This window comes from Nomascus leucogenys, chromosome 18, assembly GCF_006542625.1.
Source record: "Nomascus leucogenys isolate Asia chromosome 18, Asia_NLE_v1, whole genome shotgun sequence".
NCBI lineage: Eukaryota > Metazoa > Chordata > Mammalia > Primates > Hylobatidae > Nomascus > Nomascus leucogenys.
The window spans coordinates 84,019,547-84,047,335 of record NC_044398.1 but is presented as its reverse complement, the minus strand read 5'-3'; the positions used below and the strand labels follow the sequence as shown (position 1 = coordinate 84,047,335).

General features: G+C 35.6%; 1 protein-coding gene across 1 annotated transcript in view; it reads left to right on the top strand.

The window, feature by feature from the left end:
• Positions 1–25,421, top strand: part of POC5 (POC5 centriolar protein) — a 37,154-nt gene extending 11,733 nt beyond the window's left edge. The window contains exons 4-12 of the mRNA XM_003266078.3: positions 11–94; positions 2,991–3,196; positions 4,919–5,095; positions 7,527–7,631; positions 9,473–9,652; positions 10,865–11,018; positions 14,545–14,822; positions 21,717–21,893; positions 25,041–25,421. Coding sequence (XP_003266126.2) covers positions 11–94; positions 2,991–3,196; positions 4,919–5,095; positions 7,527–7,631; positions 9,473–9,652; positions 10,865–11,018; positions 14,545–14,822; positions 21,717–21,893; positions 25,041–25,184 — 1,505 coding nt within the window. The 3' untranslated portion in view covers positions 25,185–25,421. The remainder of the gene's footprint in view (positions 1–10; positions 95–2,990; positions 3,197–4,918; positions 5,096–7,526; positions 7,632–9,472; positions 9,653–10,864; positions 11,019–14,544; positions 14,823–21,716; positions 21,894–25,040) is intronic.
• The last annotated feature ends 2,368 nt before the right edge of the window (positions 25,422–27,789 follow it).

The window sequence follows — 27,789 nt, the reverse complement described above, 5'->3', positions numbered from 1 at the left end:
TTTTTGGCAGGAAACAACTCTGAAGTAAGAGAAACTGCAATAGAAGTGGGGAAAGGATGTGATTTCAATATTTCAAGTCATTCAAAGACAGATGGTATGATTTTTCTTTAGCTTATTTGTATTAATATACAACATTTTGTGGTTTGATGAATATTATCTATGTAGTAAGAGGAATAATTTCAGCATATTACTTATTGGCAGGATTTTAAAATGCTATTGTTGCTAATTTAAGTGATAATATTTAAAATAATTTTATAAGATACCAAAATAGTACAATTAAGACAGGTCAATGCATTATAGTGTGTAGTATCCTTTCTTAAAATTGCTAAGTTAGAGGGCAAGTCTTTTAAAAGATTTAATGGGATATTAGATAGTTTGGCCAATTCAAGTTTTTATGTAAACCAATACACTGTTTCCCAACTTTCAGGCATTTGCGTACCAATGTAAGGATTTTCATCCTATCTTTATGCCACTTGTTCTATCATTTAGTGTTTTTCTTTAAAAGTCTGCTTTGTCTTTGTAAAAAGGAAAGATTAGCAAATCTTAAAGAGGCTTTGGGGGGAGGGGTTTGTTTTTTTTTTATTTTGTTTTGTTTTTGAGACAGGATCTCACTCTGTCACCCAGGCTAGAGTGCAGGGCTCCCTGCAGCCTTAACCCCCTTGGCTCAAGTGATCCTCCTGCCTCAGCGCCCCCTCCCCCAGTAGCTGGGACTACAGGCACATGCCACCACACCTAGCTAATTTTTAACTTTTCTGTAGAGGTGGGATCTCACTATGGTGCCCAGGCTGGTCTCAAACTCCTAAGATCAAGTGATCCACTTGCCTTGGCCTCCCAAAGTGCTGGGATTACAGGCATGAGCCACCATGCCTGGCTTTAAAGAGCTTGTAAAAGCATACTAGAACTGGACTGAGACTTTCTTCTTGACTAGTCAGAATAATTAAAAGAATTAAAATGTAATATTGTGGAATATTTTTCTATTTAATGTTATTTAATGTGGTAACCATTTTTGCCACCATGTAAGTAATGCCTCTCTCCCTTAGTTTCCTTACTTGTAAGTAGAAGTCTTAGGCACCATAATCTCTGACAGCCCTTCCAAGTTCTGAAGTTACATGATTTGATTTCTTAAAAGGTGAGTGTTGAGATATTTTTTAAATTGAAAAGCAGAGTCTATCGCTTTCTTCGTGAGTTCAGATCTAGTTGGCAAAATCAAGTAAAAGAGAATATTCATGTACATTGTCATTCCACCTGTTCTTTGGGTTTCTTAACCATCCTCAGAACATGCAGGTAGCGTTTCATAGTGTGACTAGCCCAGACCTTGTGTTATGTTTTTTATACCAAACACACACATTAGGGAATTATTTTCCCTTTTGCAAAGAAGTCTTTACATAAGCAGAATATGTTTGCAAAAAAATTAAAATCTTACAAATTTTAAAAAAAGAATTCTTGAAATATTTAAGTAACAAGTTCTGTATCATAGATTCATCTTTCATTCAGTAAGAAGAAAGCTTTTCCATCTTTGTTATTAGGATGCTCGTAGCAAATGTGAGATATGTGACAAGTGATGACAGTCTCTAATTCCAGCATAAATATGTGAGAAAATATTAACTTTTCTTTCTCAGTGATTTTTTTTTTTTTTGTTTTGAGACAGAGTCTCGCTCTATCACCCAGGTTAGAGTGGGTGGCACAATCTCGGCTCACTGCAACCTCTGCTTCCCAGGTTCAAGCAATTCTCCTGCCTCAGCCTCCCAAGTAGCTGGGACTATAGGCACGTGCCACCATGCCCGGCTAATTTTTTGTATTTTTAGTAGAGATGGGGTTTCACCATGTTGGCCAGGCTGGTCTTGAACTCTTGACCTCATGATTCGCCCACTTCGGCCTCCCAAAGTGCGGGGATTACAGGCATGAGCCACCGCGCCCAGCCTTTCAGTGCTTTTTTAGAAATAGATACCAGTTCTCTTTAGGGCCCTGACTCTCCCCCATCTCCCTGTATATGGGCAGGGGATGAGCGTTTTATATATATGCACATACGTATAGAGATGTGTATATTTCTCACCTATATATTGAAGCCTAACAGTGTACTTAACAACAGAGTATCTGCAAAACTAAATTACGAATCTCTTTCTACTTATATTGTTTAATTTTAATAGGTTTTTTTTTGTTTGTTTTTGTTTTTGGAGACAGAGTCTCATTCTGTCACCAGGCTGGAATGCAGTGGCACGATCTCGGCTCACTGCAACCTCCGCCTCCCTGGTTCAAGCGATTCTTCTGCCTCAGCTTCCTGAATAGCTGGGACTACAGGCACGCGCCACCACACCCAGCTAATTTTTGTATTTTTAGTAGAGATGGGGTTTCACCTTGTTGGCCAGGATGGTCTCGATCTCCGGACCTCATGATTCAACTGCCTTGGCCTCCCAAAGTGCTGGGATTACAGGCGTGAGCCACTGTGCCTGGCCGAATTTTAATAGTATTAAAACCAATCCCAGTGTTAAACTTATAGAGTAATATTGACCTATATACAACCACACTGACCTTGGTCAATTACTTACCTTTTTCTGAACGTCGGTTTCTCATCAGTAAAATGGAGATAATCATACCTATTTTTTAGGGTAGCGTGTGTTATGAGAACTAATCTTTATAATGTTTTTATTGCAGAAACAGAAAGCACTTCATTAATGGTGATATGATACAGATGATGATAGTTTCAGCTCAGGCTGGACCTGGATATATGAAGGATCCTTATTTGGGATAGAGGTCATTTGCTGGGGGAGAAGGGATTGGGAGTATAGGAGGTATCTCATGCCAGTCTGTGCTAAATCAGTGACAATACTGAAATTAAAAATAGATTAAGGTACACCTGAAAGGTAGTTTCTCTGCATTTTTTTCTCAGCCTCCAAAGGTAGCAGACATCTTTTAGCCTTCCAGTATGGTTCCTTACCAACTTGAGTTATTTTCAATTTGGCTTGACGGCTGCAACTTTTCTTTTATTCTAGAGTCATCACCAGTGTTACCGCCAAGGAAGCCTTCTCACCCGGTCATGGATTTTTTCAGTTCACATCTTTTAGCTGACTCTTCCTCACCAGCAACAAATTCTAGTCATACAGATGCCCATGAAATACTTGTGAGCGATTTTCTTGTTTCTGATGAAAACCTTCAGAAGATGGAAAATGTACTTGATCTTTGGAGTTCAGGTCTTAAGGTATGGTACAGCAGTTGTTCAATTACAGTTGTTTAATATGTAATGTAATAGTTTTACTCTCGTTTATACTGTTTTGTTTTGTTTTTTTGAGTTAAACTTTTTAAAAATCTTTTGTTTCCTGAGATCAGTTCAGTGTATTAAGTCTTGCTTCTCAATCTTTAATGTACTTATGAATCATAGGGGAAGCCTGTTAAACTACAGCTTCATATGCAGTAGGTCTTCAGCAGGGCCTAAGATCGTGCATTTCTTTTTTCTTTTTTTTTTTTTTTTTGACTTGTTTGTTTGATTGATTTTACTTTAAGTTCTGGTATACATGTGCTGAACATGCAGGTTTGTTACATAGGTATACATGTGCCGTGGTGGTTTGCTGCACCTATCAACCTGTCATCTAGGTTTCAAGCCCCACATGCATTAGGTATTTGTCCTAACGCTCTCCCTCCCCTTACCCCCAACCCCCTGACAGGCCCCAGTGTGTGACCTTCCCCTCCCTGTGCCCATGTGTTCTCATTTCTGTCAAGCTCCCAGGTGATGCTACTGGTTCAGAAACTGTACTTTGAGTTGCCAGGTTTCAAGTGGTTGCTGGAACGGTTCTACATACTCCACTGAATTTGGCAGATATTTTGAATGGCTCAGCCTGTGTGTAACTGAGACATACTGTGCCTTTACCATATCATAGTTGCGACTAATGGAAATGTCTCCTTTTATGTGATAACAAAAGATCCAATTTTAGCAATGGATATTCATTCTATAGCCACTCCTATAGCAACCATGATGTGTAAGTGATAAATCTATAAAAGTTGATTTTTATTTTGATACTACTGGCCTTTAAGTAGAACAAAGTATTGCAGAAATAGTAAGTGGTTTTTTTTTGTTTGTTTTTTTGTTTTTTGTTTTTTTTGCTATTAAAAAACTGGAGAAAATGGCAGTTTTTCTGAAACATAATTTGAGAAAACTAAGTTGCATATTCACATATATAGAGAAATTATGGCCATGTGAGTTCTGTGGCATTTATATTTTTCCCTCATTTGGAACCTTAAGTTCTAGAAATAATTCTTCAGCATAGTTTTACCATCTTCCCCCCTTGGAACAGGTTTCATACTTATAATAGTGTAAGTCAATTGGAGTATTATACCACCAACCATTTAAATTGTGTTTAGTGAATATGTTGTCCAGTTTTTTTTTTATAACATTATTATTTGGTCTTTTTATTTATGCCAGTCAGTAGGGTGACAGAACTTAGCAGTCCATTATAACAGATAATAATCTGTGATAAATGGCTTGGGAAAAAAAAGTATCAATTCTCATGGTTTCTTTCCACTATCACTCGTTTCTAAGTAACTTCCCAGTCAGTATGGCTTAGCCTATGCCATAGTTCTGTGTTTCCCTTTATTCCTGATCCACCTTCATATGGACATTTAATCCTTGAATAAACAAAGGAACATAGTGAATGAGGCCTGAAATTTTTTTTAAATGACAACAAGATTTCATACAAAATTAGTTAAAATAGGAAAAAATTAGCTTCCCTAGTATGATGAATGTGAACTGCACAGACCTGTGACTGTTGAACTTACATATGTTTTTCATTAATGTGTTCCAATTGTTTTAATGATTTTTGTGTTGATTGCTTCTTCTGATTTTTTTAATGTTTCTTAATTTCAGTGTAGTTTTAAGAAGTGATATTAACGAACAAACTACTTAATTGTCACTATATTAATTTTTCAGACAAACATCATATCTGAACTAAGTAAATGGAGACTTAATTTTATTGACTGGCACCGAATGGAAATGAGAAAAGAGAAAGAAAAACATGCAGCACATTTAAAACAACTGTGTAATCAGATCAATGACTTGAAGGAGCTGCAAAGAACCTTTGAAATCTCCATTGGGAGAAAAGATGAGGTCTTCTTTTTATATTTCTTTTTAACTGAGATTCAGTAAATGTCTTGATAAATAATAAATTCTAAGAAATGAGTATTTACCTCATACAAGATACAGGTTCTATCAGAAACTGACAGAAAAATTCATAGCCATTGGATTTATTCTTCCTATTAAACATACCAGCATAATGTCATTTTACCCTCACCACTGACTTCCGTGTTCTTGATGTTTTAAGAGTGTTTGCTTTGTAAACTATATTAAAACATCACCTTGTAACCCATAAATGTATAAAACTATTATGATTTGTCAATTTAAAAAAATTTTTCTTTAAAAAGAGTATGTGCTAAATGTAAGTACACTAGTTTTTTTCTTTCTAATCCTTTCTTCCTAGCCTTAAGAGAACATGAAGGAACCAGCATTATCTACATTTTAAACCATCCTTTTAGGGGTCATTTTAAGCATCTCAAATTCTTTTTTTCTCTCTCTCTTTTTGAAATGGGGTCTTGCTATGTTGCCCAGACTGGAAAGCAGTGGCTATTCATAGGCATAATCATAGCTCACTGCAACCTCAAACTCCGGGACTCAAGCGATCCTCCTGCCTCAGCCCCCTGCCAGGGACTGCAAGTACATACCACCATGCCTGGGTTTAAGCATCTCAAATTCTGTCTGTGATGGGTGTGTTTTCATTAATGAAGTCTTTCTTCATTTTATTGATAAACATAGAAAACATCTTTTATTTCACTTTCCTTTAGCTTCTTAAGAATTTGAGGGTAAGATTCAAGTCTGTGCTAATTTTTTGCCTCCTGACACAGTACCTAGAACAAAGCAGATGGGCAACAAATCTGTGCCCTGCTATAAATGGATGTCCGGATGGGCATCCACTTATGGATAGGAGAGTGGTGGTGTTCAGAAGAGGAGGACTTGGGCAGACACCTCAGCTGCTTGTCTGCAGAAGTAGCACTTAAGTGTTTTCATAAATTAAAGATTATAATTTTTTTAAACATATCTTAATTTTGTATAAAATTGAACATTTTATAGAATTTGTTTTTTTTTGAAACAATGGATTTTAATGTCAGTCATTTTCTCTGTTATACTCAAAATTCTGTTCTATGGTTTTTAATTATTTTAAGTTTAATTTTTTTATTTTGAAGTATCACAAAGAATATAGATATATATTCAGTTTATGAGAATGTGTAAAGTGGATAAACAGGTACTACCATTCAGCTTAACACATAGAATATTTCCAGTAGCTTAGAATGTATGCCCTTTTCCTCTCTGGAAATTCTTTAAAGAGCAGGTATAAATATCTCTTGGTAAATGTGCCCAGTTTACAAAATCTCTTTCTAATGTGACTATTTTTAGAAATTTATTTCAGTTATTCAGTTCTTTTATAAGAGAGAATATTATCTTAGGATTTTAAAGCCTTCTGAATTTTTTTTTTTAAGAACAAGAGTAATAATATTACTGAAGAAGTGCATCAACATATAACATATTAATAACTATATATAACGTTATATATGTTGTTATATGTATAACATTAATTATATATATTCAATTAATTATATAAATGTTATATATTTTTTTTATATTATAACATGTTTATATTATATGACGGGCGGTGGCTCACGTTGTAATCCAGCTTGGGGGGGGGGGGATCAGGTCAGGATGAGACAGGTGAACCCGTCTCTACTAAAAATACAAAAAATAGGGGGTGGGGGCTGTAGTCCAGCTATCGAGAGGCTGAGCAGAGAATGGTGAACGGAGGGAGTTGAGTGAGCGATCGCCACTGACTCAGTTGGCAAGAGCGAGACTCCGCCTCAAAAAAAAAAAAAAAAAAAAAATATATATAACATATATAATATATAGTTATATATATAACTATAACATATTAATAGTTATATATATAACAGATGACTAATAAGCAAATAATAGAACTATTATTTGCTTTTATAGGTTTGTTTAATCCAGAAAATCATTGGACAGTTTTTGAGGAACTTCTATATTCAGGGTAGTAGTAGGGACCAGAAAGATACTTAAATATCTAAATATTCTGGCCCCTGCCCTCAAATGTAGTGAATAAAGACATGATGTATATAGAAGAACTTTCAAATGTATAATTGTTTTACCTGAATTGAATGTCAGTAGCTAATTTGCATATACATAAACTTTTTATTGGTGATTACCATATACACATAATGAAGATTTCTTTCTTCTTTTGTTCCCTTTCATTAGTTGATATCTAGTATATTCGTGTGAGAAAGTTTTATCATCTTTTTAAAGATAATAATGAGGTTAACTGAATGAATATAGTAGTGATCCATACCTATCCTCTCTAGCATTTTTTGATATATGAGAAAATCACTTTTCTCACCAATTGCTGTTATTGTAATATCACAAACACCAATTGCTGTTATTGTAATATCACAATAATTGGGTTAATTGCTGTTTACAGGTGATTTCTAGCTTGTCTCATGCCATAGGCAAGCAAAAGGAAAAGATAGAGTTGATGAGAACATTCTTCCACTGGCGAATCGGCCATGTCAGAGCCAGACAGGACGTAAGTGTCAAAGCAGAAGACAGCTGATGGATGTTAGACTTCTGAATTCAGAAGCGCTCAGGATCATTTATTATAGTTGTTTTCTAATAAGTCAAAATGAATTTGTGATTTAATGTTCCTCTTATTTCAAAGGAATTTGATTTTGATGTAGTTTGGAAAAAATACAGTTTAGATCTTATAGACATATAATATATATTACAATAGATACATCATTTCCTGCTTCATACATCAAGTAATCAAGTAGGTTAATAAGGATTGTTCCTAAATTGTAAATGCCCTGGTAATAGAACCCCCTCAGATGTGGTTATTGCAGAAAGAAGTTATCTTTAACATACCAAATGCTTCCTATATTGTTTCTACTTTTAAAATGCCTGAATACAACTTATTCATAAAGAGGCTTTACTATATTTATACATTAAATCACAGTATAAATGTTTGTTATATAGACTCGCCTTAGAGTGAGAGTCAGAGAAAGCCATACCTGTACAGCTTTTTAAAAGTTATCCTTAGCTTATAGTATATCATTTAAACTTGAACATCTTTTAAGTAAGAGCTGAGTTGGTATATCAGTAAATAGTGAACTGAAAGAGAATACAAAATTGTTGCATCAAAAGTGGAAAAGTATGAGAGTATATCCCACAACAAGACATAGTTTAGAGACACATGAATATAGGAGATGAATATATATATATATATATATATGCTTTCCATGTATATTCATGTGAGCTGTGGAATAATCTCTGTGTATTTAGTTTCCAAGAGATTAGTATTTAAGGAAAAAGCTAGTACAGGTTGAGTATCCCTTATCCAAAATGTTTGGCACCAGGAGAATTTTGGATTTTAGATTATGTTTCATATCACAGCTTATACACAAAATTCATTTATGTTTCATATTTCACCTTATACATATAGCCTAAGGTAATTGTATGTAATATTTTTAATAATTTTATGCATTAAACAAAGTTTGTGTTAAGTACTTCTGTGTGGAATTTTTCACTTGTGGTGTCATGCTGGCACTCAAAAAGTTTCAGATTTTTGGATTAGGGATGCTCAACCTACTTTATCCTGGAATAAGATTTCTCCTTTAAGAATACTTTCCGGTTTTTTCATTTTTTTAATTAATCCCAATAGATTAAATCCACATTAAGTAAGCTGGTTAAAATGAATATTTATACTCTATTTTGAAACTTGTCAAGTAAAATAATGAGAATACATATTTATTTTTAAATGTTAGCCAGAACAGTTGAGGCTACCGTCACTTTTGGATAGTTTTTCAAACTTAAGAAATTGAGAATTGAACTACTTCTTCAAAAGAATTTAAATTCATTGATAAAAATAGCATAAGTTTTTATTTGGATTGGCACCATATATGATGGCAAGGTTTATAAATTAATCTTGCTTGTGGTGGCCATCAAACTGAAGAGAAAGCAGTGTCATCTGAAGCCACAGCCACCACCTTTTCCTGCCTTCTAGCCACTCTGTTATTCTCCTGGTCCTGCTAAATTCATAACTAAGATGGCAAGTGGTGATTTGCTCATTTTCTTTCATTTGGTTGTATTCTTTTTCTGTAACTTGATTAGTTGCGTAAAGCAATGATGTAATGGATAAGAGCTCAGTCTCCGGAGTCAGGCAAGTCTGGCTTTACTCATCCATTTATGTGAACTACGTAGGTTACTTAACCTCTTTAAGCCTGTTCTCCTATATGCAAGATGAGAATAATATGATTACATAGAATTAAATAATGTGTGTATGTACACTTACCACCATGTTATGTTTATTATTACTACCAATATATTTATCAGTCCACTGTGTTTTTGAAGTTATATTTTACTTTTATTTAGGTTTATGAAGGTAAACTAGCTGACCAGTACTACCAGAGAACTTTACTGAAGAAAGTGTGGAAAGGCTGGCGTTCCATAGTCCAAAAGCAGTGGAAAGATGTGGTAGAAAGAGCTTGTCAAGCAAGAGCTGAAGAAGTTTGTATCCAGATTTCCAATGATTATGAAGCCAAAGTTGCTATGGTAAGCATCTTTTTCTGGTTTTCACTTTCTTCTAATACAATAAAAAGATGGATAGACTCACTATTAATTAATAGACTTCTTCTTTTGGTCTTTAATCAAGAATGAAGACAAAAAAATCAAAACGTTTATTGTGTTAATTTAATGTTTACTGTATATTCTTACATGGTTGATATAAGGAGCTGTATAGAAATTGAAATTATTAATTGGGCGCGGTGGCTCACGCCTGTAGCCCCAACACTTTGGGAGACCAAGGCGGGCAGATCACCTGAGTCAGGAGTTTGAGACCAGCCTGGTCAACATGGTGAAACCCCGTCTCTACTAAAAAAATTAGCTGAGTGTGGTGGCGCATGCCTATAATACCAGCTACTCGGGAGGCTGAGGCAGGAGAATCTTTTGAACCTGGGAGGCAGAAGTTGCAGTGAGCCGAGATCACACCGTTGCACTCCAACCTAGGCAACGAGAGTGGAAATCCGTCTCAAAAAAGAAAAAAACGAAATTGAAATTATTTTTTCCCATTGACTTTTAATAATAAAATTAACATTGTTTTCATGGGAAAACATTTGGAATTGAAATGAAATAAAATCCATTCTAAAAAATGCAATAGGCCTTTTGAAGTTAAATATTAAAATGAAAAAAAAAAACTCATTACAGCATTAAATTCTTAAGATTAAAAATAAATCCATAATAAAAATAATTTTCTGCAGTTCACTACGACATGCAAAAAATGCTGTCCCCTGAGGTTTGGCCTATGGGAAAGTGTGTTTTACCTAGGGTCACTCTCCACTTCAAATACTGAAGGTAACATTTACTTTACAAAAATTCTGTTAATATTGCAGGCATGTAGTTTGTTTTTTTTTTTTTCTGAAAGGGCTCTCTGTGGCTCTTAATGTATTTTGTTTAACATCCTACATAAAAGTTTTACAGTAAAAAGTGGCGTATCTTTTTGTGAAATGAAAATACATCAGCAATCTTCAATGGGACTGGATAAAATTCCCCTTGTTTGAGCCTTGATTTTAAGGTTAGGAATGAAAGCAGTTTGTTGATGGAGATAATAGAGGTAAGAGGTGCCTTTTAAAATAAATTGCACATAGAAGAAGAGGTAAGTGACAAACTTTTTAATATTTCACGTGAGAATAATCTCAAAGTATATATCTATTTTTTTTGACAGTATTGTTTGTATCTCAAATTGTTTTGCTTTTTAAACACTCTTAGTTATCTGGAGCTTTGGAAAATGCAAAAGCTGAGATTCAAAGAATGCAACATGAAAAAGAGCACTTTGAAGATTCCATGAAAAAAGCTTTCATGAGGGGTGTATGTGCATTAAATCTCGAAGCCATGACTATATTTCAAAACAGAAATGATACAGGTTAGTATTTCATTAAAGATTCTCTGCCTACTTTCAAAAAAGGATTTGAGGAGATTTTGATGATTGGTATGGTCTACAGTACAAATAATCTGCAGTAGGTATGTTTCATCCAGGTGTGCTCTTCTTAATTCCAAGGTGTCATATCCAGACTTAAATCTGCCATGAAAATGAGCTCAGTCATGGTTACTTATGGTATCTTAAATCTGATCAAGTAAACTGTCACTCCTAAATATTTAAGCTAAATGTTAAAAATAATATTTTAATGTATAACATTATTTTAAATCTCTTTTAACTAAGAATTTTAATGCCTTTTTAAGTACGAAACTTCTAATTTTATCTTTTCTTAAGTAGCCAAATATCTTGGACTATTTTGGTAAGTATTGTTATCTAGTCATGGTTTCTCATTTTAGAAATTCCTAATCTTCCAGTTTATGAAAGGCCTCAACTAAGCTCATTGCAGCAAACATAAATATAGACCTATCTATAGAAGTAATTTTACTTTTTTTAAAAATCCACATATTGTCTGACATGAGTGGTTTGTGTAGTAGTTTTGTCATCTTGGTGTAGAAAAGCCCATAACTAGAATCCTTTGCCACCAATTTACCCAGGGGCCTGTTTTCCTCATTGGGTCTTAGATTTCTTCTCTGAGCAAAGGAGATAATATAAACCTTCCTTACCTGCTTCCTAGGGGCTTCTTGTGGGATGCAGTAAAACATAGCTCAAAGCACTTTAAAAGACAAAATGCACTTAACATGTAAGATGATAATCATGATGTAATTATTAATAGTTTTAATTTAAGTCAACCTCTCAAGATTTTGTAAATCATTAACATGATTTCAATCCAATGAATAACTTCTCTGTGCTTGTGATGCCCTTATTTTAAAACATCAACAAACATTTATTATTTAAAGCATGCATATTGTGGGTAGGAGTAAGTTTAGGCAAACTGCTTTCTATCTGAAGTGGTTGTGGTTTGTGGTCCATATTTAATTTAGAAACTGAGAATCATGGAATCTCAAGGCTGAATAGTTGATTTTGGTAATACCTAGGGGAGTACTTGATTTTTCCAATAAATGGTCTTTTAAATATCAGGGTTGGAAACAAACTCACCACCTTCAGTGATAGAATAGTCTGTTTCAGTTCTAAGTATTAGCAAGTTGTATGTCGCAAATTAAGAAATTTAATTGTTTACTTGGGAGAAATACGAGTTTCACAAGTAAAGTGACAAATTCCTATTAGAACTTCTTACATTAAATTACAAGAAACCTGTTTCCTATAACCTACTTAAAAAGATTTTGAATTGACTTAGGAGTGTTTCCCACCTTAATATATTTACTATCTTAAAATGTAAATTGAAATGCAACTGTGTCTCCTAAAGGCCAATATCCATAAGAGGATTTGAAGAAAATGTCTTCTGCTAATTACACAACATGATTTCTTTTGCACCTGTTACTTTTAAAACAATGGATGAGAAAGATGACAAGAATGATAAAGCATGCATTAGCAATAATGTTGGTAGAACTACCAAAGGCAAAAAAGTTCAGTATAATTCAGTGGATCTGCTTTGTGCTATTTAGGTTTTATGACATTTTAGTGACACCTATTTTTTTTTTAATTCTCATAAGAAAAAAATTACTTCTGGCCCCCTTCTATTAAAACAACTGTTTTTTATAGGCCAGGCACGGTGGCTCACGCCTGTAATCCCAGCACTTCGGGAGGCCGAGGTGGGTGGATCACGAGGTCAGGAGATCAAGACCATCCTGGCTAACATAGTGAAATCCCGTCTCTACTAAAAATACAAAAAATTAGCTGGGCGTGGTGGCAGGCGCCTGTAGTCCCAGCCTCTCGGGAGGCTGAGGCAGAAGAATGGCGTGAACCCAGGAGGCGGAGGTTGCAGTGAGCTGAGATCACACCACTGCACTCCAGCCTGGGCAACAGAGCGAGACTCTGTCTCACAAAAAAAAAAAAAAATTGTTTTTATAATGCAGTTTTTAATAATGTAAAGTTCCTAATGCACCTGTCTTGTTAGAGCAAAATAAATATTTGGTTTTTTTTTTGTACCGATTCTTTGCTGTCTGTAATTTTCAGTGTCTCTCATATTGTGCAATATCTTAAATCTTACAAATTAGAGGTTTTTATGAAGAAGGTAGAACATGACAAAAAGTCCTTAAAATCATATCTGCCAATTTTACTGTGCCAATTAGGCACAGTAAGAAAAAATACTTGACAAGTGAAAAATGTATTCCAGCTGAAATGAGATTAATTATTAAACTTAAGAGTTACCTGATATCAGCCTATATTAGCAAGAGTTGGTCACCTGCCTCTCTTCCCTGACCTTCATACTGTTTCTACATCTCCTAATGTCTGCCACCATCTAAAGATAGACACTCAGAATCTCTACCAAAACATGTTAAAACTCAGTGTGTGTTTTGTTTTCAAATTAAAAGTATTTTATATTGAATTAGTACCTTTCATCAGAGGAGTTCAAAGGATCTAGGTAGGCACCGTAATCATTGTTAAACTTCTTAAATAAGGTAACTAACTAATACTCTACAAATTTTCTATACAGATAGTCTAAGGAAAGGACTTATGCAGAGGCCCAAATTTCTGGAGGGAAAGAGAACTGCATAGAAAATCATTTAAACATATGACTTACATAATGCCCTCTGTTCAGATGTTCTGAAACAGCTCTGACTGAATTTCTAAAGCCTCAGCACACTGTTTGGTACCACACAGATACAGTCTTCAGCAGAAACTAACCAAATTATAATACTGGAGCGAAAACATCTAAAATTGGAAGAAACCCTTTGTACTAGCCCTGGAATTTGACATTATTGGCTCCTTAGATCAAGATGAAGGTTCAGTTTTGAGGGAAGGTTACTGATTGGGGTGTCACTGCAAATCAGTTAGGTGCACAAATATGCTCTTGACTTACGATTTATATAATTTATCTGCGAGAACCCATTTCTTTTACAATGTAAAAAGTGAAGATTTTAGTTTTATTGATGTATTTTTGTTTTCTGATGACTCAAGAACAAAAATAAATTGTTAGGATAGGCGCAGTACATGAAAATGAGGGAGTATAGTGATATCAGAAAGTGGTTCTAAAGATCGATTGCAGGTCATTTTGGCCATTTATCAGGATATTTGTATGAACTAATACAAAGGAACCTAGATCTTTAGGCTCACTGTGATCATATTTTTTGTGACAGTTGTGATGGCAATATACCCTACTTAGCTAAGTTCCCAGCTGAGTACATAAGTTATTTTCATCTTTTATTTAAGAGCAAATGATCCATTAGCTTTCGCATGTGGAAGGAAGTAGTCTGAAGTTTTTAGTGGTTAATGCTGACATTAACCAGTTAATACTGACAAACTGTATTAACTGAACATTGTATCTAATATACTGTAAACATCTACATTTTTGTTAGGACCAAACTTTAGCCAGTATGTGTTTTCATTGTTTGGAAGATAATAGTAGTCCTAACCTGGAAGAATTTGAATGGAATTAATTTGTGATTTATAGGGATAGACTCCACAAATAATAAAAAGGAAGAGCATGGTCCTGGTGTTCAAGGAAAAGAACATTCTGCTTATTTGGATCCTTCAGCTCCTCCAATGCCCTTACCGGTTACATCACCACTGCTGCCATCCCCACCAGCTGCCGTCGGAGGAGCCAGTGCAACTGCTGTTCCCTCAGCTGCTTCAATGACTTCTACCAGGGCTGCTTCCGCATCTTCTGTTCACGTTCCTGTTTCTGTTCTTGGTGCAGGATCTGCAGCTACTGCTGCATCAGAAGAAATGGTTAGTACAGTTTATACAGGTCCCACCTTATGAAAAGGGCGGCCAGGCGCAGTGGCTTACACCTATAATCCCAGCACTTTGGGAGGCCGAGGCGGGTGGATCACGAGGTCAGGAGATTGAGACCATCCTGGCTAACACAGTGAAACCCCGTCTCTACTAAAAATATAAAAAAATTGGCTGGGTGTGGTGGCAGCCGCCTGTAGTCCCAGCTACTCGGGGGGCCAAGGCAGGAGAATGGCGTGAACCCTGTAGGCGGAGCTTGCAGTGAGCCGAGATCGCGCCACCGTACTCCAGCCTGGGCAACAGAGCGAGACTCCATCTCAAAAAAAAAAAAAAGCTTGTTTGTAAATTTAATATTTTGAACTCATAAAATATTTTCCTATGGAGAAAAAAAAATCTGTGGTATTTAGGCAAAGTCACTGAAAATATTTAATACACAAAGTGACTAGAGCATTAAATTGTAATGAAACTACCTGAAAGTGCTATCATAGTAGTGATAATTAAGACAAAGAACTTTTTTATATTTTTCAAAAATTATGTAGGAAAAGTAGATTTAATTTGAGAAAGTTAAGGACAGACTTTACATTTGAAGAACACTGTTGGGTGTTTTCAAAGGTGTCAGAGGTTAATGTATATTTAATGTTATATTTTCTATTCAGCTAACAGCTTTCCTTTTTCCTAAATGCAGATATATCACTAACACTGTTCTGTAGTAACTCCATCTTGATCGAGTTTTAATTTGTAATTTGTAATTGGAATGGAGATAGGAATAGTTTTTCCTGGAATCAGTGAGCTACTATTAGAGAAGTGCCAAGAGGATAGTGTTAAATGAGGATGGAAGGTTTGTGTGCGAACTTGCCTGAAGTGAAATTGATCAAGCTGTTAATGTGGTAAGAGGCTGGGCATGTTGGCTCACGCCTGTAATCCCAGTACTTTGAGAGGCTGAGGTGAAAGGTTTGCTTGAGGCCAGAAGTTTGAGACCAGGCTGGGCAATATAGCGAGACCTTATCTTTACAAAAAAGTAGAAAATTAGTCAGGCATGGTACTGTGCACTTGTACTACCAGCTACTCAGGAGGCTGAGGCAGGAGGATCTCTTGAGCCCAAGAGTTCAAGGTTACTATGAGTTATGACTGCACCACTGCACTCCAGCCTGGGCAATGAGCGAGACCCTGTCTCTAAAATTTTTTTTTTTTTAACTAGAGTTTCAGATGAAGCACATCGTGGCTCTAACTCCTTAGCTTCCTGTTGTTAAACTTGTGTTCTACAAACCATGTTTCTCAAGTAAGGGTGGAGTACAGATGCAAGCCAAGCTTATCAGACTCACCTGTGCAGAGCTAGCAGTGATTAGTTAGTTAGTTAGTGAGTTTAGTTCATTAGTTTAAAAAAAGCCAGGCGCGGTGGCTCCTGCCTGTAATCCCAACACTTTGGGAGGCCGAGAAGGGTGGATCACGAGGTCAGGAGTTCAAGACCAGCCTGGCCAAGATGGTGAAATCCTGTCTCTACTAAAAATATAAAAAATTAGCCAGGCATGGTGGTGGGCACCTGTAATCCCAGCTACTTGGGAGGCTGAGGCATAGAATTGCTTGAACCGGGGAGGCAGAGGTTGCAGTGAGCCGAGATCATGCCACTGCACTTCAGCCTGGGCAACAGAGCGAGACTGTCTCCAAAAAAAACAAACAAACAAACAAACAAAACAACAAAAAACACTCAACTTCTTTCCTGCTGTGGTGTGGATCTGGTATAAAGGCCTGTATAGTCTTATAAAGCTCCTGAGATGATTCTGATTTGCTTGTCTTCCTCTTCTTCCCAACTCCTAACTACTTACAAGAGGAGAGAAGAGACAGAATAAGTTTTAGGTCTTAAAGTTCCCTTGGCAGGCCATCAGAAGGTGCCATTGCTCTGGACAGCTGTCTGTAGCTAAAGGGAGTATTGAGACAGACAAGTGGTCACCTTTAGTATTCTAACAGATTTGAATTTTTACCTTTCGAGAGCTACTAACTTTGGGAGAAAATACATTGAGATCAGTTATTTACCAATTATTGACACAAAGAGGTTGAAAAATATCTAGCACATGGCTAAGAGAAATTTATGTGGGGGAGCTTTGACTTAGAAATGAGACACTGGCCGAGCACAGTGGCTCACACCTGTAATCCCAGCACTTTGGGAGGCCAAGGCGGGTGGATCACGAGGTCAGGAGATCGAGACCATGCTGGCCAACATGGTGAAACCCCGTCTCTACAAAAATACAAAAAAATTAGCCGGGCGTGGTGGCACGTGCCTGTAATCCCAGCTACTCGGGAGGCTGAGGTGGAAGAATCACTTGAATCCGGGAGGCAGAGGTTGCAGTGAGCCAAGATCATGCCATTGCACTCTAGCCTAGGTGACAGAGTGAGACTCTGTCTCAAAAAAAAAAAAAAAAAAGGAATAAAACACTAAAATTCAACTGACATATTTTCAGCTGTGTTTGTTTTCCATGATTACACATTTTGAAGTGTGATCCTGCACAGATGACCTCATTTAAACATTCACTCACTGTGTTTATGTTCTGGTTTCTCATTCATCTTGCATATGCAGTTAACACATGCGGAGCTAGATTTTTCAAAATTCTCTTCCTAAAATGTGACTTCATGGGTACATCTGCATTTATATGTAAACCTGAATATGTATGGGAAGAACTGAATGAATGAGTTTGCTTAGCACCCTTTTTATTGCTAACTTTTTGAATAATCTGGTCATCGGAGATAGTGTTGAAGTCTTTGAAACCTGAAAACCATAATATTCTGTAGACAGCCCTTCCCCATCTGCCCCATCCCACTACATCCACTTCTTCAAAAACAGATACACACTCCGTTTCAGTCACATAAGTAAGTGACCTTTAGGGCCAGGGAGAAAAGAGAATCACAATTAAATCTATCTCTAAGTATAATCTTAGTTTTCTTCCTTCCTTATATAATTGAAATACTCAGATTTACCTCAAATATATGTTTTTGTTTTTAAAAGAAACTTGATAACAAAAGTAGGAATAAATCCAGTAGTTGGCTAACTTACCGTGAAACCGTCATTGTTGGGAATAGGAAAAGAAGAGAGAGATTTGCAGTCCTGGCTTGGTTGTCTTTCTTGTCATTTTAATCACAGAGGCTTCCTATGAACATTCAAAAAATTTTTTCAGTTTTTCTTGGTATTTCCAGTAGCTAAAAGGAGATAGGTGCAGAAAGTACAGAGAATTAGCAAACAAATAACTGGAGAGTGGAAGATTACCATGCTAGTAAAATAATATCTTCATATTTAAAATGACTTTCTTTAATGCAGACATCCTCAGTATGTTAAAGACTATCAGAATTTCGTGGTGGAAACCATTTTTCAACAAAGGCTAGACAGTTATACAAGCAAGCATATTGCAGTTCATAAAGTTGAACAGTAGATGGCATTTTATTCTTTTTCTAACTCCAATTGGAATAATTGAGGGGAAATATTTTTCATTGAATTTTAAAGCTATTTGGTAAAGACCTTTAGTAAAGTTTCTCTTCTAATTTTCCTCTTCATTCGAATAGAAAGTGAAAGGGTATCATTAGGGAGTTGGTACTGCATTCTCCATTTTATAAATGAAGAAACTGAGGCTTAGAGAGTATACAACTTGCCTAAGGACACGATTAGTAACTGAGTTGGAATTCAGACTTTGACAATCTGATTTAGACCTCTTACTCTTAACCAATAATCTGTACTGTCTCTCCGTCAAATATTAAGCTATAAATACTGTTTTTAATGTCATTTCCTTTTTTTTTCTTACTCCTTTCAATTTTGTTGCTTATGTTGATGTGGCTAAAAATGCTAGAATTTTTATTTTTATAGCATTTTTTAAAGTCAGCTAAGCTGATAAATTTAATGAACTCCAACATGATTGGTACCAGTAAGTGGTCATTTAATTTGCAGAGAATGATACATACCTAATACATTATTTTATCCTAAAACATAAATATATATTAATTTGCTAGTTTTAAATGTGGAGCCAAACTGAATGTGGGGTCAAAGATTGTAATTGTCATCTTTTTAATATAAACCACACCCAATATATTTTCTATGATCTCCAGTTTCAGTTTCTGTAAAGCATGAACCTAACAAAACTTTCCAAACAATCTGATTAGAGAATCCTTCTAGGTTTTTCTTTCCTGCCCCTGATTAGTAGCAACTTTTTTCTAATAATTTATCTTTATGAATTATTTCTAAATTGTCCTTATGCATTTTCAACTTTTTCATCAATTTATACAATTTTTAATACATTAAATAAACATTAACAAGTGCAAATGACAAACCGTCTGAAAACAAGCAGCTGACAGTAAACATGCGAGTCATTGAAGACAACTTCTATTTAATTCAAATGAGCGTATAGAGATTTCTTTTAGAAGTCATTTTATTTACAGGAGTATATATTTTCAAATTATTGAAGGCATTCTGAAGCAATTCTGAGCTGGGTTGAATGAAACTTATCATCTATGAGCATTTTTCCTGCTACTCTAATTTTCTTCAGTCCAGACTTCTGTAGTTTTTCATTCACACCTGAAGCTCCAGGTGAGAATCATGGCTACTGAGAGGACACCCCTCAAGCATGATTGGGCAGGAGGAAAGTTACAAACTCAATTGTACTTCATTTTCCACATTTTGGCAAAGAATATTCCTGCCAGCAATTAGTTTTCTATTTTAAAATAGCATTTAAGCATCTTTAGGAGTTTGTAAAATCTTTTTTGTCCCTTATTGTAATAAGTAATAGGACAAAGTTCCCCTCAGGCCAGAAGCATGAATTTAGTCCACAAAAACATATTTGTAAATATTTTTAAATCTGAGATTTAGTTTATCAATTTCATAAGATCCATAGAAGTTAATGTTAAAAAGCCAAATCATTTTTACAAGGACTATAGTGAGAAACATTCTTCTAAATCCCTCTCCCTAACTCTTAGCTGTTTCTTCTGTTTCCATTTTTTCCTAAATAATATGTTTGTATCATTATTTCTTTATTTATTAATTTCAAACATTATCTGTTAACTTATTACAGATAAAAGGACTTGGCCTCCTGATGCCACCTTATTCCTTCTCTCTCTTCACTTTCCTCATCCTCCCTGTATGTTATAGATATTCCCATTTCAGATTAAATCATTTATGATTACTAATATAGCTAAGCCATGAATGTGTACTATGACTACATTTCCTTTCTGGTATAATGTTTTGTTCTTAGAATTAATTGCTTCATTTTTATTTTCGGTTTTCTATCAAACTATAGTGAATTATTTCCAAACTCTCCAAGGATTACAAAACCCCACTGAATGCCATTTTCCATAGGGTCTTCCAAAAACATCAATACTTTGTCATTTTAATTTTTCCAGAGACATTTCTCCTGAAGCCCACTCTCTTCCCACTTCAATATACAGCTGTGACTGTGTGTAGCTAGATGCAGCTATATGGAGAATCACAGATGAACTATAATAATCGGGAAAAGATTGATACTTAATACATGCCTTTGGAAAAACTGTTTAGAGAAAAAATGAATTTAGATTAATACTTCACACTGGAATTTCAAATAAGTTAAGCCAAAATAAGTAAATGTTATAGGAATATAACTACCTCAGCTGTCCAAAGCTGGTTTTGGTTTCATCATGGAAGCAAGAGGAAATTAATGACAGGATTAACCACAACTTAAAAAAATGGATGTGCATTGAAAATTAAGACAAATAAATGAAATGGGGAAATGGTTTACACTCTTAGATAAGTATCTATAATTATTAAATGAGTTTACTACTCGTCAGGAACTATTAAATATTAATATCCTTTCAATTCTTAGCAAATAAGATGAATAGTTGACAAAATGGAATACAAATATGAAACATTAATAACCACAACTTGAATAGTAGATTTCACCTCAGACTTAAACAGGCGGCTGTGTAATTGATTGACAATGGACAAATAGTCCACTTATGTGTTATTGCTGCTGTAAATATTTTTCTGGAGTATCATCCAGCAATAAGCAACAAAAGCTATAAAAGCTGGTAATACTTTTTGATATGATCGTTCCATTGTTTGCAATATATTTTTATTATACAGAAATAACTCTCAAAGAGGATTTTTCTTTTGCAAAATGTGCTAAATGTAATAAAAAAAGAAAGACAAAGTAGTATGTTGCTATAAAAACCATCTCATTAAGAACTATAGCAGGTCTCTGTATTACCTCATGAAAAAAAGTATATTAATAAAATGAGAAGGAAAAAAGGCAGAACACAGAAGCATATGTGTAATGATAATATTAATTATACTTAAGGATCAAAGAGTCCATAAAACAGATTAATGGTTGCCAGGGGTTAAGGATGGTTGGGGAAGGAACAGACAGATGGATATGACTGTCAAGGGTGGCCCGAGGGAGATCTTCGTGGTGATGAGTATTCTGTATCTTGATTGAGTGATAGTTAACGGGAACTTAGGGGATAAAATGACAGAGATCTATACATAGGCATTATGTCATGGTGAGCTTCCTGGTTTTCACTTTGTTATATTCTAATTATGTCAGATGTAACCATGGCAGGAAACTGGGTGAAGAGCACATAGTACTTTTCAATATGATCTGTGTGTCTTCCTATAAATCTATCATTTCAAAAAAAAAAAGTTGATTTTTTAAGTTTCTAAAATCTTATAAAATTGTTGGCATACTCAGGTTAAAGGGATATTTTGGGGTGTTCAGTTTTGTTTTGCTTTTTGTCTTGTGATTTTGTTTGTTTTTTCCATGTTAAAGTTGGTTGAACATACAATTATTTTAAGTGCCTGTGTATTCTTCATAATTTATGGAATCAAATTAATAGAAATTTTGCTGTGGATTTTCTGCCACCTTGTTACTTCTTTTTTTTTCTTCTTAGTATGTGCCAAGAGTTGTAACCTCTGCACAACAGAAAGCAGGAAGAACTATTACAGCCCGGATCACAGGAAGATGTGATTTTGCTTCAAAAAATAGAATTAGCAGCAGTTTAGCCATAATGGGAGTTTCTCCTCCCATGAGCTCAGTTGTTGTGGAAAAACATCATCCAGTCACAGTGGTGAGTCCACATTTGATGACCTTTTGTCAAAAAGTCTTTTTCCTGAGAGTTCATAGACTAGTAAACACTTACATAACATGTTGAGAAGATAAAAATTTATGATGACTGGTACTTGTTCTGCCTTTTCCTGATACAGTTTTTATATATATATATATATACTTGTTTTTCTCAAACCTGCTACAAATCTACCTTTCTGCTGTTGGGAAATTAATTTCAGAAACATCGTTTCTTCCAAACTGTAAAAATTATAAAATACTAAAAGTAATCCAGTGTGTTTGTGGTCAAAAGAGTAAAATATGTAAATGCTTTATTATCAGTTTAAAAAGAGACAAAAATTGTTCACTCACTAGCTGCTCATGTAGCAGATATTTGATTACAAGAAAACTCCACTACACTTATAGTTTTTAATTTTTGGTCCTTTTTTAAAAAAAGTCTTCCCCTTTTTTCAGTACAATTGTCAGCATGTTTTTAGTTTAACAAAATTCAACTTGCAATACATGCATGTGATATAAAGAAGGTGCATTGAATTTGAAGCAGACATTTTAAAACTCGAGTTAGTGCTTCAGCTTTGCTACTTACTGGCTTTGTGATATATACAAATCAAGTAAAATATTTGAGCCTCCACTTTCTCTTCTGTAAAATGGGGTTAATAAGAATAGTTAGCTCCTCGGGTTATTGTTAGGATTCAAGATTAAATGAGATAATGTAAAAATTAAATGAGATGTATTAAGGCATTTTATAAACTATAAAACCATAAGCAAATTTAACTTACTGAAAGTTACTAGAAAAACATACAAGATATCTCTGAATTATTTCCTACAAATGAGTAGGAATCAACCATTATCTCAAAAAGTAAAATGAGTGATTAGAACATCCCTAAAGAAAAACAAAGATTGATTTTTTTTTTTTTTTTTTTTTTTTGAGACGGAGTTTCTCTCTTGTTGCCCAGGCTAGAGTGCAATGGCGCAATGTTGGCGCACTGCAATCTCCGCCCCCTGGGTTCAAACAATTCTCCTGCCTCAGCCTCCTGAGTAGCTGGGATTACAGGCACCCACTACCACACCCAGCTCATTTCAGGGATTGATTTTAAAAGAGAATGCCCTCTATAAATTCTCAGCATTGGACAACATTCCTGTGTACTTACTAAGTATTAGCAAAAAAAAAAAAAAAGTATGTGGAATGATTTTAAATCCTTTTTTCCTGAGTACTAGCTGGTCACTAGATGATTAAATGAAGACAAGCTGGATTGATCTGAACTGAACTTCAGGTGAAGTGGGACCTTAGCGAGGTGGAAGGCTGGAGATGGAAGCACCAAGTCGAGATAGAGACGTGGAGATGACAGAGGATTTATTTTAGGATTATCTTAGGTTTCAGGTTTCATAAGTTGGACAGACTCTGAAAGTTCATAGAAGACTTTTCTATATATTGTTGAACATGGAAGTTATCAAAAATGAGAAGAAATAAACCCACTTCTGTTTTTTCAGATGTAGAAAATGTATAGAGATGGTGAGAGACTGTCCATTTGTGAGGTAAAGAAGGTGTAAAGAGAGCACATATGTGTTTATTTTTTATTAGACAACTTTTTGTTTTGTAATAATGATGGGAATTCACATTTTACAGAAGAAAAATCAAAGAACTAAACATTTAGAACCCTTGTTTCTGATACTTACCTCCCACGCTGCCCTACCTTTTTTCAGTATGTACATTTCTTCCCCACTAACTGCATAGGAATCAGATAGCCATCAGCTGCCTGGATTATGTGACAGACACAGTGGCAGTCATTTGTACTGTATTTCTTTTCACCCTGGGAATCAAGATCTAAATCTACCAGAAATAGTTATTACTAAAAAACCAAGGATGCAATTTGTGACACTGTAGCCTCGTCTGCTGGATAACTGCATGCTTCTAGGGCCACTTCATTCTCTGTCATATTTTGTGTATCATAATTTCAGTGGCTACTTTGTTTCTACAGTTTCTCTTGCCCATCCTCCCCAAGGAGAAAGCCTTTTTGGTAGGCTCAGATTAGGTGGCTGGCAACTAAAATTTCCTATCTGTTGCAAGAGTATCTCCTATTTATAATGGTTATCCAGTTATTTATGTACAAAGAAACATTTTTATAAGATACTTTAAGAAAAGTTATTTTTCTTTAAAAAGGAGTTCTTTTTAAAACGGAATCTGACAGGATCTTTTGTTTTTAAGAGGTTTCATTCTTTTTTTAAGCAAAAACTACAGCTTGGAGTTTTTTAAATACATAGTGAATGTTTTGACCAAATTATTACAAAGTATGTAATTGTACTTAAAGTATTTTAACAATGACTTTTCTAAGTGGAAGACCCTAATAGAAATTGACATGTCTTTGTCAGTGACATGGACTGAGAACTTACCTTGATAACAAATCCCACTGCTGGCTACTAAGAAGCTTTATTGGGTTTAATTGGAAAAACCCTTGTACTGATACATATTTTTCATATGTTTACATGTAATGTGTACTTGTATACATAGTGTGTACTTTAACATGTATTACATGCATATTATATGTGTAGACTGAGTCATGTGTGTCCTGACTTTAATGATTCAGTGCTTATGTCTGAGGTGTTCCTTTGAGCTCTGAGGTGATGTGCATAAAAGTTTTAGTCTGCTCCCAGGTGAACCAGGTTAAATATGAGGGCTCTGGCTTAAAGCAAGGACCAGACTGCATCCTGAGGGCTTCCCTGTGCCCCTGGGATTGGTTTCCACATACTAACAGTCAAGTAGAGAGAAGGAAGTTGGATGGAATGAGGGGAGGGCTCAGGGCTGACCCCTCTTCCAAACACCACAGAGTTTCTCTCTGTATACAAAGCCTCTGTACACATTACAAGATTCCACTTGGCCCTGTTGGAGGAATGGCTGCCATGGCTTTCTTAATGATCCTTGTGGATATAGCTCTGATATTACATTGTGGGTGTTGAACATGTCAGTCAGACTGGGTAGGGGTTCCTTACAGAGAAGGGCCTCGTCTAATTAACAGCTGCTTCACTCCATTCATTGCTTCTTTCTACTGGATCTTAATAAATGTTTGTTGGGTTAAATTATAGATGATAGATGATGAAATGATACATAGTATACATAATCTTGGGATATTATTAAAGCAGATTTTTGTCTTTTCAGCAAACCATTCCTCAAGCAACTGCAGCAAAATATCCCCGGACCATTCATCCTGAAAGTGGTACCTCAGCTTCCAGATCACTTGGAACCAGATCAGCTCACACCCAGTCTCTCACAAGTGTTCATTCCATAAAAGTGGTTGACTAAAGTGAATATGTCCATAGTGGGGTCTTTTAATCCCTCAGGCCTTACCAAAGGTTAGAAGTCTTTTGTTTTTATCTTTTCCATATTGTTAGAACATCATGGATACATCATGTTCATCTGTTCAAAATTACAAGAGGCTTTTTCAGGCTCTACCATGCTTTGTAACTATATGTAGAAATTATTTTAATGTTATTTTTTATTTAAGCAATTAAGTAAAACTTTTTTAAATTAAAAAAGAAACTGGACTTTATTTCTTGAACATGTTTAGCCTGTTGCTGATTACATCATCAAAGTATATAAATTTATTTTCACTATAAAACACTAAATCATTTCCAGTATTACACAGCTGTAATTCACTCAAAGTGTTGAGAGGGAACCTTACTAAAAACAAAGTATTAGAACTAGTAGAAACTAGGATATTTTTATTTTTAATTTAAAAAAGACCAAGTGTAATAGTGATTTTTTTTTTTTTTTTTTTTGAGACAGAGTCTTGCTCTGTCACCCAGGTTGGACTGCAGTGGTGTGACCTTGGCTCACTGCCTCCTTCTTCCCTGTTCAAGCAATTCTCCTGCCCCAGCCTCCCAAGTACCTGGGATTAGAAGTGCCAGCCACCACGCCTGGCTAATTTTTGTATCTTTTTTTTAGTAGAGACGAGGTTTCATCATGTTGGCCAGGCTGGTCCCGAATTCCAGACCTCAAGTGATCCGCCCGCCTGAACCTCCCAAAGTGCTGGGATTACAGGCATGAGCCACCACGCGCAGCCCCAAGTTTTTTGTGGCTTTAACGTGTTAGTCTTCATTTTTCCAGGATTCTAACAGTTGAAAATAGAAGGAAATGGCAACACCTATGAATCATTTTTTAATGCCAAAAGGGAAAACATTTGTAATACTAGCACTAGAGTTACAGAAGTATCAGAAATTTCCTGTTAGAATGATCCTGTTTCTGGTGTTCTTTCTCACCTTATTTGAAACTCTGCAGCACTGAACCTACCTTGTTCTCGCTGAACATCTAAACACTGTTCTGTGGTGGTGTAGCCCTGAGCAACTCAGCAGACCTAGGCCTAGGCAGCAATTTTTCATTGGCTGGCCAATACAAAGAAACCACCTGGGCAGAACTGATTTAGGTGAACAAGACAAGACTTGGCTTCTAATGGTTTTATTGCTGACTGATTGTGTGGGCCAGACAATTAAATGAATCTCTGGATCCTCATCTGTGAAATAAGAGTAAAATCTACCTACTATTTCACAGTACTTATACATAAAAATGAACAGGTTCTAAAGAGTCTGTCCAGGACCTTAATTTCCATATCTTTAACAGAGTGGATGGACTTAATCATCTGAAGCCTCTTCCAATTTGATTTTAAGTTCTCTGCACTAATTTTTATTATAGGAAATAGGTTTTCTTGCTGCCTCACATTGTTCACAGGACATCAGAGAATAAATGTGATACAGGCAAATAGAATCCCATTTTCTAATGGGGCCCACTAAGGCCTTTCTGAATTATTATCAGACTGTTTCTTAAAGGGTATTAGATATTTACACAACACTTGTTCTGGATTCTGGCCCGGCTACCATCGTGGTGAACAGCTCCACCCCTCATGGGCTTCAGCAAGCTTTTCATGAACACAAACCACCAGCACCTCATCTCGCATCCTTTCGGTGTGCGTGCTCTTCCCAGGCTTCCCCGTTCACTCCCAGTTGAGTCAGGATAGTGCAGGCTCCACTGGGGAGCCCACTCATGCAACCCAGAATTAATACTTGGCGTTGTGGTAAACAGACCAATTCTTCCTTCCTTCTCCCTGTATGAATTGTCTTGAGATGCATTAGTATACCTTGTGTCTCAGAATAGAGTAACCAAAGATTAAATAATCAGTTATGCTTGTACCAAGTGATGGCCACTTAGGTAATTCACTTTGTTCTCGCTCTCCCTCCTTCCCTAGGCAACTCCCCTTTCTCCTCCCCTCCTGCTTCCCCGGATGTACACTTCTGAAAAAGTTGTTGCACACAAACTTCGGTCTTAGACAAGCTCTACTTTTTGAGGAATCTAGACTACAACTAGGAATGGTTTTCAGTATCCAAGCCAAAACAATATGGACAAACTGAAGTGAATATTATGAATGTTGTGATTAAGAATATTATAAACATATTTTTAAGCTTTAAGCTCTAGAAATGTTGTCTAAAGCACCAAGCAATTAGTGTTGGCCTAAGTTAATGGAAATTCAACAGTTTAACACTTGACACAGTTATAGTATGTATTCGTGTTTATTTTTGCATAAAGAGGTTACCGCAATCTGGTGGGGAGCAGTGATAGAGAAAGAGAGGTCAGTGGAAACTGGCCATACTGAAGAACAGATGGGACAATACTTCTCAATACGTTTTTGAAAAACATTTTGGAATCATGTGAATCTATTACCTGTTTTAAACATTCGTAAGATTAAGTGGGCCATTTATAATCAGTATGAGACAAAGACATAAAACTATAAATTCATGATAGAATAACTGGATTGAAATTGCTTATGGTTTTATTATGTGCCTTGTAAATTTAGAGTCAGAATCTGAGAATGGAGAGTTAAATTCCAATGAATAGGTGCACATAAACTGACACAAAT